The sequence below is a fragment of the Petaurus breviceps genome, unplaced genomic scaffold (assembly GCF_028583685.1).
Source record: "Petaurus breviceps papuanus isolate PSGF00001 unplaced genomic scaffold, PetGlider_PUasm1.0 172, whole genome shotgun sequence".
NCBI lineage: Eukaryota > Metazoa > Chordata > Mammalia > Diprotodontia > Petauridae > Petaurus > Petaurus breviceps.
The window spans coordinates 2,142,995-2,157,381 of NW_027185755.1; the positions used below are offsets into that span (position 1 = coordinate 2,142,995).

General features: G+C 48.6%; 1 protein-coding gene across 1 annotated transcript; it reads left to right on the forward strand.

Moving 5' to 3' along the window:
- The first annotated feature begins 150 nt into the window (after window positions 1–150).
- On the forward strand, window positions 151–7,049 carry PTGER1 (prostaglandin E receptor 1). Its single transcript, XM_069082915.1, has 3 exons — window positions 151–3,467; window positions 4,351–5,254; window positions 5,835–7,049. The coding sequence occupies exons 2-3, from the start codon at window positions 4,370–4,372 to the stop codon at window positions 6,081–6,083; spliced, it is 1,134 nt and encodes a 377-aa protein (XP_068939016.1). The 5' UTR covers window positions 151–3,467; window positions 4,351–4,369; the 3' UTR covers window positions 6,084–7,049.
- Window positions 7,050–14,387: the final 7,338 nt, after the last annotated feature.

Consider the following 14,387-nt stretch of genomic DNA (forward strand, 5'->3'; position numbering starts at 1 on the left):
CTGTGCTGCATGGCCTAAGGGGTGGGGGGCTGAGCCTGAGCTGGGAAAGAATGTGTAGACTGAAATCCATCCCCTCTGTTCCCCAAATTGAATTAGGAGACCTTGGCCCAATCTCCCCTACCTCTTCCCGCCCACTGTTCTGCCTGGTTAGCGCCCAGGCCCTCCCTCCAGGCTTCTCAGCAATGGAAGTTTTCAGCTTGAGGTTGCAGCTGTCCTAGAAGTCTGTATACTTGAGCCCAAGTCCTGACCATGCCATTATTTTGGTGGGTGACCTTCCTCTCTCTGGGCCTTCTTTTCCTCTTGTGTAAGTTGTGGTGGTATTTCAGTGGTCTCCGAGGTCCCTTTCAGCTCTGAGGTTCTTTCTGACTGTTTGCTGTGCACCTCCTGAAAAGGCAGGGACAAACTCCTTGGGCCTGTCTGGGGCCCTGTATCTCTAGAAACCAGCCACATAACAAGGGCCTTGTCCTATCAGGAATAACACATTTTTATGTTTCAAAGTTTAGAAAGCATTCTCCAAAACAATCCGAAGAAGGAGATATGCAAGAATAACTTTCCCATTTTATAGTTAAGGAAACTGAGCCCCAGAGCGGGGCTGGAATTCCTAGCTGTTGATTCAGATTTAGCGTTCTTAGTAGGAATATCTAAGTCCCCAAGTGCAGCCCCAAAAATGAAATGAGATGGGGGGGTGGGATCTAGAGGCCAAATGCCCTTTCTCTTTTCCTCCCTGCCTAGGCCTGGTCTCTGGGCAAGTTCCAGCTTTAGCATATACTTGATGAGTGACTAAGCACGTCACTGCTACTTGCTCAGCCTCAGTTTCCCCTTCTGTAAATTGATGCAATCCAGACTAGTTCTTATTCCTTCCAGACTATGATTCCTAGGAGTCCCAGCTCTAGACATATGACCCTAGTCAAGTGGCTTCCTCTCTCCGGCCTCAGTTTCTTCCTCGGGCCAGACATATCCTAAGGGTAATGTTACCAGCCTTTGAGAGTAAGAGTCAGCAAGAGACCCTGGACCCTGATGAGCAGAGCAGCTGGCAGCAAGAACCTTCCCTTCCCAGCCCTGAGACTGGACCCCTCAGGCCTTGGACCAAGCTGATGGAGGAGGATACAGAGAGACTGACATCAACCCGACACCGTTGTTTTGACAGTCAGCTCCCTGGGAAGAGGGAGGGGGGCCTCAGCGGAATGGGTGCAGTTGCTTGGTGGGGGGAGAAATCAGGAAAGCCGGCTTCAACCCCCCAGGGTTCGGAGTAGGAACATTAAGGAGCTGAATCAGAGAGGTGGGGGGGGGTGGAGAACTGGTGGAGCAGATGGGGATCCTTTCTTAGATTGCCCCATGTGGTGTGAAAGGGGGATGGTTCTGAGTCTGGGATGTATCTCCCATTTTGTGTCGGTTTGGATGATTGGGTCTCATTGCACACATCTGTCTGGTCTAGGGTTTCTGCTCTCTCTGGGTGTAAGGAGGGAAGGGGTATGTGAGTTTTAGGGGTCTAGAACTGCAGAGTTCCAAGTGGCTCCCAGAAGAGGAATAGGATAGGCTGGAAGAGGGAAGAGGGAGAGAAAAAGTTCCTGGGAGGCAGGACTCCTGGGTCCCCTCCTCAAACCTTCCCCTTGTCCTCATCCCAGCTCCAGCCTCCTCAGGGATTACATGTTCTTCGGAACCACCTCCAGCCTAAGCCTGACATAAATAAAAGAATGGGGGGGAGGCGGCCTCCAGCCCATTCATTCCTCCCCCCTGTCCTACTTAACCCTACCCCCCACCCAAGTGAACATTACCTCCCTCCTCAATTCATTTATGCCTCCCAAGCTGCATGCCTTCTCCATCGATTATTGATGCTTGGTGTCCCCAGTCCCCTCAGCAAAGCCCTGTTCACAAGCCAGTATTTCCTGGGAGTCCTTGTCCATCCATGAACTGTTTGGAGCAGGACAGAGATCAGTACCATAGGCAGTGGGACCCTGGATTTAGGGTGAGGAGATGTTTGAATCCTGCCTTAGCCATTCTTTGTGACCTTGGGAGATTCACCTAATTTCTCTGACTTTAATTTCCCTGTTGGAAACGAGAGGTTTTGACTAGATGCCCTCTGAGATCCTTCCCAGCTCTAAAGCCCCTGGGCTTATTGGGAAGTCAGGGGCAGAGTGGTACAAGGAGCTGGGAAAGAGTCCTCTCACCTGGGATGCCCTGCTGCCTAGAGCCCCAGAGGGAGGGCTGCAGTGGGGAGAAAAAGGGGAATGTGTATCTGAGACACTCACATTTTCCAGTGTTTGGATTTTCTCGGCATTATTATTGTTATTAATGAGAAAAGTATGAGGGCTCCATGCCTGAGAATGGGGGGTAAGGAACTAGAGAGGATGGGGGTGGGGACTGGCTCAGTTTCCTCTCAATTGGGGAAGGGTTGGGTAATGATCTCCAAGAACCCTGCCAGGTCTAAACCGAACAATTCTACGGAGCTCTCTAAGCTTCTTTGTAGGTCTAGTGGAGGAGAGATGATGGGGACAGAAGGTCAGACCCCCCTAGAGTCTAAAAGAAGAGTTGGATGGCAGGAGGGGATGCCTTATAGTGAGGTACTGAGGTAAAAGGACTGGCATTGGTTGGGGACAGTTCAAATCCTGCCTCTGACATTAGCTCTTTGGCCACAGGCAAATCTACCCCATTTGAGCCTTAATTTCCTCATCTGCAAAGCAAGAATTGCAAGGCATTGCCTGGTTCACAGGGCTGTTGTGGAGAGAGCATTTGGTACACTTCAATGTGCTATGGACATGAAGTCATAATAGTTGTTAATCTCTTGACCCCCTGGTCACAAAGTGAGCAGTGGGACCGGGTAGTAAAGGTATATCCTCTTTCTGGGTCCCACTCACTGGATAAGCTGAGTTGAATCCAGACCTAGCATCTACATCAGGGGGAGAAGGCCCTCCAGGGAGCCCCTCTTGGGCCACAGACTGTCAGAGAAGGGGGGCTGCCAAGTTAGTGGCCCTGGTGACACTAGGCCTGGGAGTATGGGGCTGCTGCAGTGCCAACAGTGTCCCTATCCCCTGTTTCCGCCAGGGCCCTACCCTACACCTACCTAGAAACTGGGTACCTCCCTCTCATAGACCCTGGCTCCCAGGAAGAAAGCTGGGTGGTGCTGTATTAAATAAAGAAGGGCAGGGGGTGTCTGCTGGCTAATAGGATCAGGTCTTGGAGATGCTAATAGGCAGTCCTCCCTCAACCTCATTCAGGTTAGGGGGAGGGATGAGGGGTGATAGGGGGTTAGGGTGGCGCAGGAGGAGCGGCTCTTGGCTGCTGGAGGCGGGATGGGGGCGGGAGGGAGCAAAGGAGCCGCCCCCCTGAGCTCAGTGAGCCGGGGCCCTGGAGAGCTACTGGCCTTGGGGAGAGTGCAGCTGGGCGCTGAGGCTGACAAGAAGTGCTGCTGCCGAGCAAAGCCTGGAGGGATGGGTCCCTGGGGCCCAGGGCCACAAGAGCAGCATCAGGTAAAAGAGGCCAGAATGGGCTGGCCCCAGGAGCCTGGGCTCCCCAGCTCATCCTACCTGGGAGATACGGGAGCAGTGTCCTGAGGGGCTCAGGGTGGGGCTGCCTGGGAAAGAGTACAGGGCAGGGAGAACCCCTGCTGTTCCCTCTCATCTCTACCCCTAACCCAATGTGGCATCTACCTCTGTCCCCCACCCCTGTTTTCCCATCCTGTTGGTCCCTCTTAATCTCTCTGTCCCCCAACTTGGGTCTGATCCTCCTCTATATCCCCACCCTGTCAACTCCTATTCCCTATCCTGGGGCCTTCTTGTTTGTCCCACAGACCTTTCTGATCGAGCCATCCATGAGTCCTTGTCTGCCCATTTCTTACTCTCCCTTCTCTATCTACCTCAGTCTTTTCAGCCAGCTTCATCTGTCTCCCCACTCCTATGCCTTTCCCATTCTATCTGCCCCCATACCTACCACCCACTTTTTTTGTACATCTCTCTGAACCTGCTCTCTCTACCCTTTCCTCCCAGTCCTTCTTGGGATACCTGGGGTCAGATCCAGGCCAAAAGTCACTCCCTATGCCACCCTGCAAAGGGACAAAACAAATCTACCACAGTCTTTGGGGTTCAAGGACCGTGAATAAGGGTAGGGGTGGTGGGAAGAATAGATAATGTAATTGGGTGGGGCTTGGGAGGTAGTGTGGAGAGATGAAGACAGGAACAGTTGGGGGGTAGTACTATGCAAGAAGGGATGGAGAACTGGGGGGATGAGGGGATGATGGAGTATAGAAGGATGAAGAATAAGAGACATTGGATGGGGACAGCAAAGGGAATGCCAGCCTCCCTGTCTGGCTATCATCCTCCTCCTCCTCCTCTCCTTTTTTCTCTTCTTGCTCAGACATCCACTGCCACCTGACATGTCCCTTTGCCTATCGTACAACCTCAGCTGGCAAGGGGAAAATTCAACATGCCCAGGGACCAACAGCTCAGAAGTCCACTCAGCCTCATCTCCAGTGATGCCCATTTTCTCCATGACATTGGGAGCTGTTTCTAATGTCCTGGCTTTGGCCATCCTTGCCCGAGCCTTTATCCGATTCCGGCGCCGTCGTACTCGGGCTCCCTTCCTACTCTTTGCCACAGGCTTAGTGGCCACAGACTTTGCTGGCCACGTGATCCCGGGGGCCCTGGTCCTACGGCACCTCTATGCCACAGATCTGGCTCCTGCTGGCCCTGTCTGCCAATTCATGGGGGCCTGTATGGTCTTTTTTGGCCTGTGTCCACTGTTGCTGGGCTGTGGGATGGCAATTGAGCGTTGTGTTGGAGTAACCCGACCCCTGCTCCATGCCAGCCTGGTCTCAGCTGCCCGAGCCCGCCTGGCACTCGGGATATTTTGGGGCATTGCCTTAGGCATTTCTCTCCTGCCCCTGCTGCATGTGGGGCGCTATGAGCTGCAGTACCCAGGAACTTGGTGCTTCATTGGGCTGGCCCAGCCAAGGGGCTGGGGTGAGGCCATCCTGGCAATGCTCTTCTCTGGCCTTGGTCTGGCCTCTCTGCTGGCCGCCCTGGTGTGCAACATGCTCAGTGGACTGTCATTAGTCCGAGCGCGTTGGCGGCGGCGCCAGGGGAGCAGCCGCAGGGTGACCCAGAGTGCGGGTGGTGGCTCCTTATCCTCTTCAGCATCATCTTCCTTCTCCTCTTATTCTTCCCCTACCCCACGCCGAGCTCGGGCCCATGACGTGGAGATGGTTGGCCAGCTGGTGGGCATCATGGTGGTATCCTGCATCTGCTGGAGCCCTTTACTGGTAAGTGCATACATCCCTGAGCAGATTTCCCTCTGTGGGCATCTTCTGATAGATACCCCCAAGTAAGCTTCCTTGGGCAAAGAGATGTCTGAACAGATACACTCCTCCAAGGAATCCTTGGAAGAAGGGTTGGTCATTTATGATCCCAACAATTCCACTGTCCCCCAAGTCAACATCCTGAGTCATTTCCTCCCATTCTCCTTTCCAGACCACTGCTCCAAATGCCTTCCATGAGATTCAGGGACATCCCAGCTCTTGATTCCCCATCTTTCAGAATCCCAAACGTAGGTTTTTCCCTGGCCATCCCCAAGCCCCTTTCCCCCAGTTTGGACATAGTGTTCTCACTGGGCCCTGTGAGAACTCACTCTCTTCTGTGCCCCTTTGCACCTGAGTCTAGGCTTCTTAAAGGTGCCTGGGATGGAAGTCATCTAAACTCACTGAGTCTTAATTTCCTTATCTGCAAAATGGGAGTCCACTATCTCATAACGTGGTTGGAAAGAAAATGCTCAGTGACCCTTTGGATCAGGAGAGCTTCGCGCTCCTCTGACCCCTTCCTTCTTAGCCCCGCCTTCATCCCCAGGTGTTGGTGGTACTCGCCGTGGGAGGCTGGAGCTCGGGCTCCTTGCAGCACCTGCTCCTACTCGCAGTTCGTTTGGCCTCCTGGAATCAGATCCTGGACCCCTGGGTCTACATCCTGCTGCGCCAAGCTGTGCTGCGTCAGCTGCTCCGCCTCTTCCCGCCCTGGCACGAAGCCAAGGGCCTGCCCAGGGGAGCCTGGGATGCCAGTTCCTTGCGCACCTCCCAGCACAGCACCATTGGCCGCTTCTAGTGGTCTTCCGTCTGGGTCAGGGCCATTGGCCAGGCTGGATTGTGCAAGGCCAGACTGAGAAAGCCAGAGCTGTGGAGCCCGGAGGCTTCAACCAAGGGAAGGCCTGGAGGAGGTGGGGAAGACAGGAGAGACTGGGGGGGGACGGACCTTGAAGAGGAGGTCGGCTATTGAGCTGCCCAGATGTGCAAGGGGAGATCCAGGAAGAGGACGAGAGGCTAACAAAGGCTCCAGCTTTTCCTCGGGCTGACCTGGGGCTGCCGGGCCCTGGCCAGGAGGGAGGTGAGGTAGGGGCAGTCCGCAGGGCGGAGCCCAAGGGAAATAAAGATATTTTGCATATTCCACGAGTGTTTCCCTGCCACTAATCGCATGTTGAGGTTCTCCTCCCGGTCGTCAGTGAATCAAGGGCAAGGACATCGAAGGTCTGCGAGGTCCCTCCCTTGCAGCCTCTGACACTTAGCTGGTTCGCCCAGGTCAGACCCCAGGCTGGTAGTGGACCCGAAAGGCAGGGAGGGGCGGAGGAGCAGGGAGGAGGCAGTGCCAGCTTCGGCCCCAAGGGGGAGACAGAGGGAGACAGCGCCGCCACAAGGGTCTGTTTTCCCAGCTGGGGCCAGATGAGGGCAGCAAGCACACGATCCGACAGAGCCTACGATACGATTCGGGGACCGCGTTGTCCATCCCCATAACTTCTTTCCTACTCCCACCCCATCCCCCCGTCCCAGTACTGGGTGGACCGCAACCCAGGGGAACCGGCCCAGGATCTAAATCCAACCAGGAGGGTTGGATTTAGCGGTGGAGCGTCCAACAGCGAGCCAGAGGCCAAGTCCCAACCACAGACCCAGGACTGGGAAGGAAAAGAAAGTGGGGGCGGGGGAAGGAAGAGCGGGCACGGCCGATCTGGAGCATGCGCGCAACTCTGCTGGCCCACCCCTCACAGCTCTTCCCAGATTGCTCTGCGGCAAAGCTGTGTCTAAGGCCGAAAGGGAAAAAAAAGAAATACCTCTGCCCTCCTTTCCCTTAGCCTCCGCTCCCAGCCCAGCCCTGGCTCCGCTCCCAGCCTTCTCCATGTCACCTCTTAGAACCCAGCTCAGGTGCCACTTCCTACACGAGACCTTGCCTAATCTCCCTCACTCTTAGTGTCTTTCCTCAAATTACTTTTTATTTATTTTGTACCAACAGACACCCATATGAGGACTGATTGATATCAGAATAAACATTTAGCCTCACAGAGGGTAACTATTACTTATACAGGTTCTGGGGTCCTTCACAAGGCTGTATACCACAAGCCCCCACTGGTGTGCTTCCCATGAACAGTCAGACAATAGACACGTAGTCATTAGCTAAGAGGGCATGTTAAGAACAGTAGCACAAAGCATCCCTCCCTCAAAAAAAACCTTTAGGTTCATTCCCCGCAAATATACCCCACCCAAAAATCTATGGTAAAACTGGGCATAGGGTATCACAGTAGTGAGACAATGAATATAGTTGGGGGAGGGCAGCTTATGCCTCTAACATCGCAAAGCCTTCTCTTCATGGAGTTCTCTCCATAGCTCAGTCTTGACTGACAGGATCAGTTCAACCTTGAACACATTGTGGGCTTCTCTCTTCTCTACTGCCTTCTGGTCAGACTCCTCAAAACTGCTTTCTCCCTCCAGTCACTGATTCACTGTGTCTTTGTCTGACTGGAACACGTCCCTCAACTCCCTCAACTGTTCTTTTGAACTTGAACTTGAACTCTTAAAATAAACTCCAAAACTGATGGATGGGGTGTTTTCTCCTGAGTAAGTAGGTCCATTACTAAGCAGAATGTCAGATGGGGGAAGGGGAAGAAAGAAAATTCCCTCTTCCTCATAGCTTGCTGCCCTCTGGTGTAGATAAAAGGGACACTACACAAAGTTGCTCCTTTGCTAAAAGTTTTTCTTGAATTCTCCACTGACTACTTCCAGGGACTGGCAGGGTTAGCTATTTAAAGGCCTCCAGGGACATAACCAATTTTCAGCCAGTCCTAAACATCTCTTCCAATTCAATCACAGAAATATTTCTGCTCTTTGTAAGGAGAGACAGAGAATAGATGCATCTTCACTAACATATTAATACTTCATTTCCTCTGCAATCTACTCTTTGCTTTCTGTGACTACATCAACTGGGGGATGGGGAACCAATTGGTCATGGCTATGCTATCTCCTACTCTAATATCAATTACCTTCTGTGTGTACATGTCGTCTCCCCTGTGAATTTAAGCTCTGGGGCTGTGTTATATTTGACTTTGTATCTTCAGGAGTTAGCACAGTGTTTAGCATTTCGTAGGTTCTTAACACATAGTAGGTTCTTAAATTCTAGTTGACCACCTGATTCACAGCCTTTCTCCTCACAACTTTCTTCTCTCACAATGAATTAACAAAAACAAGACACATTGATAAGCACTGACTATGTGCCAAGTATTGTACTAAATACTGTGTTTCCAAAGATAAAAGTGACATAGTCCCAGTCAGCTGACAAGTCCTTTCAAGAAGCAGTTCCCAGAGCAAGAGGTGAAAAATAGAGTGAAAAGTTGGCAAGTTAGGAAATGTCTAGGCTGAAAGAGCACAGTGGGATGTGGGACCTCTCCCCTCACAACCCCTCCCTTCCCAGACTCCTTCCCTCACTGACTCCTCCCCTCCTATGACCCTTCTTCCCTTCTGAGCCCTGCACCTCAATAAACCTCCCCTTCATATTCCTCCCTCCATTCACAACCCTATTCCCTCATTTAATTCAGTTCAACAAATATGTATTAAGTACTTTTTGTGTCCAACTCTCTGTGAGCTCGTGGACAATGCCACACCAATGCCGTATGTGGGGTGTTCTTGACAAAGATACTTCAGTGGTTTGCCATTTCCTTCTTAAGGATTAAGATTAAGGCAAACAGAAGGTAGGTGTCTTTCCCAGGGTCATGAAGCTATTAAGTGTCTGAGCCCACATTTGAACTCAAGTCTTCTGACTCCAGTCCCAGCATTCTATCCAGTGAACCACCTAGCTGCACTTTATTAAGTGTTAGATTCTAGTGATACAAAAACAAACACAGTCACTGACCTAAGGAGGTTATGATTCTACTCAACAGCAGCTAGGTGGCCCAACCATTCGGCTGTGAAGACCCCAGACAATAAAGATGGAAAGTCTCGTACAAGCAGTAATTCTCAAACCAGAACAGCAGGGACAGAAAGTGCACAAAGGGTAGTGACAGGAGACAACCCCAGGGGCTCCCGATGCTGCCAGAAGCAAATAAAAAATGGGCATTCACAGCCCTTCGGAACCCAACCCCCTCCTGCCTTTCCAGACTTCTCATACCTTACTCCCCAACAGGTGCTCTGAGATCCAGGAACTGTGGTCTTCAGGCTGTTCCACTGACTGGACACTTTGCGCATTTTCTCTGCCTGGAATGCTCTCCCTCCTCCACTCCTGCTACTGACCTCTCTGGCTTCCTTTAAGTCCCAGTTGAAATTCCACCTTCTACAGGAAGTTTCTCTAACCCTTCTTCCATCAGTGTTTTCCCCCTTTTGATTGTTTTTTTTTTTACTTTATCCTATATATATCCTGGCTTTGTATATATTTGTTTGCATGTTCTCTCCCCATTAGGATGTAAGCTCCTTGAAGGCAGGGAGCTTTTGCCCATTTTTGCTCCTCAGTGTTTAGCACAGTACCTGGCACACAGTAGGTACTTAATAAATGTTTATTGAAGTGAGAAGCATGTGTGAACCCCATTGAGAAGAGTTTTCAGTACTAGGATGAGGATTTTGTAGGTTATCCTCAGGGCAATAGAGAGACCCTGGAGGCTGGCATGGTCAGTGAAGTGTTTAGGGATGAATTTGGCATCCAGATGGAAAACAGATGGGAGAGAAAAGAGACTGGAAATGGAAATTCCAGTTTGGAGACCAGAGGTCCAGGTGATGAGGCCCTAAACGAGGTTCACTCACAAATCTTCTAATTTCCCACTCCTGAGCTGGAGAAGGAAATGGCAAACCACTCCAGGATCTTTGCCAAGAAAACCCCAAATGGGGTCATGAATAGTCAGACACGACCAAAACGCTGAACAACAACAACCACTCATACATTGGCCTCTCCCTCCTTTTAAAGTCCTCTCTCTAAATAGACCCTTTTAACCCTTTCTTTCCCAGTCCCTTCACACATCCACTTCTCTCACCAAAATTTCCCTTCTCTACCCTACTGAATTTAAGTTAAGACTTACAATCAATAATCTCAGAGTTGGAAGGGGCCTTGGAGACCCACCCATACCTAAACTACAATCACCTTCCTGAGGCAGAGGGGGTTTACTGGGAGACAAATGAAATTTAATAGAAATCAGTGTAAAGCCTTATAGTCAGACACCAATTTGGGATATTCTCTTCAATGATGTAGTTTAAAACCCACTTTGGTTAAAAAAAATCATTAGTATCAAAAGTATTGGATGTGGAATCTCTGCCCCTAGGCTGGGATTCTGACTCTGTGTGATGCAGGGCAAGTGTCTTAACTTCTCTGGACCTCTATTTCCACATCTGAAAATGAGGGGGTTGGACTGAGTGACCTCTAAGGTCACTTCCATCTTTAAATAGGGTCATAGGAGCACTCTACAGCATCTCCAACAAGCATATATTTTACAGTATATCCAACAAGAGCCCAGTAGTTTCCAAAGCAGCTTTTTTTTTCATTCTGGGATGACTCTGTTAGCAAATTTTCCCTTATATCAATCCCAGATTTGCTCCTTTGTAAGGCTATCTTGCATACCTGGAATGCTCTCCTTTCTGACTCCCCTCTTACTACTGACCTCCTTAGCTCCCTTTAAAGCCCACCTTCTCCAGGAAGCCTTCTCCAACCCTTCTTAATTCCAGTGTTTTCCCTCTTTTGATTGTTTTCTACTTATCTTGCACATTCTTTGCTTTGTATGTATTTATTTGGACAAATACTCTGGAGCAAAACAGAAGAAATCCAATACATTATAAGGTGACAGGTCTTCAAACCCTAGACCCTTCCTGTTATCTCCCCAAGGCTTTCTTAAAGGCTTAACTTCCTGATCCTTTAACCAATGTTCATATGGCAAGATTTCAAGGCCTTTCAACATTCTGACTGTCTGTCCTCTTCAGGACACACTCCAGCTTCTCAATGTCCTTCCCCAGATGTGGCTCCCAGAACTGACACCAGTGCTTTAGATATAGCCTGACCAAGGCAGAGAACAGCCTGGCTCTTACCACCTCCCAGGACCTTATGGACATTATAGGCCTGCACAGGGTTTCATTAATACAAGAAACTCTTGGGTGAGAATTCCCTATACTAATCAGGTCATCACCTCTTCTATAATTTATAATGGTGAGGATTGTCTAGAGCATTAGATCTCTTTTAATGCAGCTGAAGATCACATGAACTTTCTTGGTTGCCCCCCCCCCATCACACCACTGATTCATATTGATTTTACAATCACCAAAATCCCCAGATCTTTTTCCAAGGAACAATTGACTAACTACAGTTCTCCTTTCCTGTAATAATAATACAGTCTAACATGTATATAGTGCTTCAAGGTTTTTAAATTGAGTGTCCCTTAGGCATCTCAAAATCAATATATCCCAAACAAATCTCATTATCTTCTCCCCACCCCCCCCAATTCCAATCCTTTTCTAATTTCCTTATGCCTAGTGAGGGTACCACCATCTTCCCAGGCACCTAAGCTTACAGTTTTGCTGTTATCCTGGACCCTTCCCTCTCATTCACCCTTTGTAAAAAATCTGTTGACAAATTTGATCATTTTTGCTTTATAGCATTTCCTAAGTGATCCCTTCATACAATCACTATGATGGTTCAGGTCTTCACTGTCTGCCACCTGGACAGCAGCCTTGTAACTGGTCTCCTTGGCTCATTTCTCTTCACTTCACTCTATTCTCCATTCAGTAGCCATGGTGATTTTTCTAAGGCCATGTCAGACCCCTCTGGCTCAATAAGCTCCCATGGCTCCCTATTTCCTTCAGGATTAAATATCAAGTCCTTTGTTTAGCATTTAAAGCTCTTCCTAACCAGGCCCCTTCTACATTTTCTGACTTCTAACACTTGATTCTTCTCTACGAACTCTGAGATCCAGTGACACTGACCTACTTGCAGCTCCTAGGACAGGACACTCTAGCTCCCACCTCCATGTCTTTGCACTGGTCCCCCAGCCCTGGAACATTCTGTTCCCTCACCACTACCTCTTAGGTTCCTGGATTTCTTCAAGATAGCTCAAATATCATCTTCTGCATGAGACCTTTCCCAGACCCCTCAGCAGTCAATGCTCCCCCGCTTTCAGATTGCCTTCCATTTAGATCCTCAGCCTATACCCAGTCATTTCCATGTGGCCTCACCTATTAGAAGATCTCTTGGGGGAGCTAGGTGGTGCAGTGAATAGAGCACCAGTCTTGGAGTCAGGAGGACCTGAGTTCAAATCTTACCTCAGACACTTAACACTTACTAGCCATGTGACATTGGGCAAGTCACTTAACCCCTACTGCCCTGCTTTCCCCCCTCCAAAAAAAAAAAGCGGAAAAAAAAAAAGAATGAAATCTCTTTGAGGGCAGGGCCTATTTCTTGCCTTTCTTAGAGCTTTTGTTTTTCCCTAACAGACTTCATGAGATTAGCTCATCAGAGCTTCTGTGAGACAGAGGCTATTATTTTCCTTCTGTTACTTGGGATCAAAAGGATCTTAGAGGTCATGTCTTACAGTTCTCTCATTTTGTAAATGGAGTTTACAAAAAAAGTTGACGCCCAGAGAAGGAGAGCAGGAGATAGAGCATTGGACTTGGAGTTAGGAAAATCCAAGTTCAAATCTGACCTCAGACACTTTCAGGTCTTTCTAGCTGCATGACCCTGGGCAAGTCACTTGAGCCCCTATCTGCCTTGGTTTCTTCATCTGTAAAATGAGGATAATTTTATTATAAAATATATTATATCATTAATTAATATATTTAATATGATATAAAATATATCATATACTAGAATACATTGATTATAAAAAGTACTTACTTCCTGGGGGCTATCATAAGGATGAAATGAGATATTTGTAAGGCATTTAGCACAGTACCTGGCACATAGGCACTTAATAAATGCTTCGCCCAAGGGCACACAGGTAGTCAGTGGAAAAGCCAGAATTCAAGATTCAAGATCTAGATCTGATTCCAGCTCCAACTTTGCTGTGTTGTTTTTTTTAACAAAATGAGTTTTGAGCTACATCATGGGGAGAACATCCCAAATTGAAGAGGTCCCGAATCCATTTGAGGTTACTAATAAAAGATTTGAGTCCATCCCATTAAACGTCATCTTCTTAAGCTGGAACCAACATTGCACCATAACATCTTGCTGGGGCCCAACTCTGGCTCACACATTCATTGTTTCTGGCCCAGTTTTTTGTCATCTACCAAACTGATAAGTATGGGATTCTTGCCTTGATGCAAATTATTGTTCAAAAATGCTCAACAGCACTTCAGTAGAGACCAGTCTCCAATCTGATAATGAACTTTTAATGACTAATTTTTCAAATTTGGTCCTTTGACCTGTCTTATGTCTGCCCTGTTGTTGAACTCTGATCTGTCTTTTGTGCAGAGAACATAAAAGCCTTTATCAAATTATCGGCTAAAATCTAGGTGTGCCATAAGGCTGTTTCCTTGCTCTGCCCATCTACTGCTATTAAAAGAAATGAGCTATTCTGGAATGACCTTGATGAAGCCATGCTGGCTCTTGGTGATCACCACTTCTTTTTCTAGACTTTCACTTGTTGTGTTTGTCCTTTGTTTTTGAAGAGGACCATGGTGTCAGGGAAGTGAGGCCACAACTTACAGTTGATTTGTATTTGAGTGAGGGCAGGCTGTGCAAGGTCACCAGCCTCACCTTCTCCTCCAGAGCCATTTGAGTCCAGTGACCAGATATTCATTACGCCAACTGGAGATGACCCAGGATTCAATGGGAGAACCTGGTCCTTTTAGGCTAAGGCCTTTTCAGTTACTCAGAGTGAGGTAATGCCCATTTAGTGAATAGGTCTCTTTAAGAAGTGAGTCAAGGGATGGCCTCTTTAATTAAAAAAAAGAAATCAAACTGGGAGGGGAAGACCTTCAGTGTTACTGCTCAAAAGGGAAATGGTTACTATTGACATTCACTGTGAGCCAGGAGGGCCCAAAATACAGCCATTAAATGGACCTATTGTGGTGCAATCTATGAGCTCCAGAGAGAAATGGGTTTAAGTTTTGGTCTATGAGAAGAAAAGAAAGAAAGAAAGAAAGAAAGAAAGAAAGAAAGAAAGAAAGAAAGAAAGAAAGAAAG

Excerpts from the sequence above, each read along its gene's own strand:
- PTGER1 (XM_069082915.1), top strand. The coding sequence starts at position 4,370 with ATGTCCCTTTGCCTATCGTACAACCTCAGCTGGCAAGGGGAAAATTCA. Across the intron at positions 5,255-5,834 it reads TCTGCTGGAGCCCTTTACTG|GTGTTGGTGGTACTCGCCGT; the intron begins GTAAGTGCATAC and ends CTTCATCCCCAG.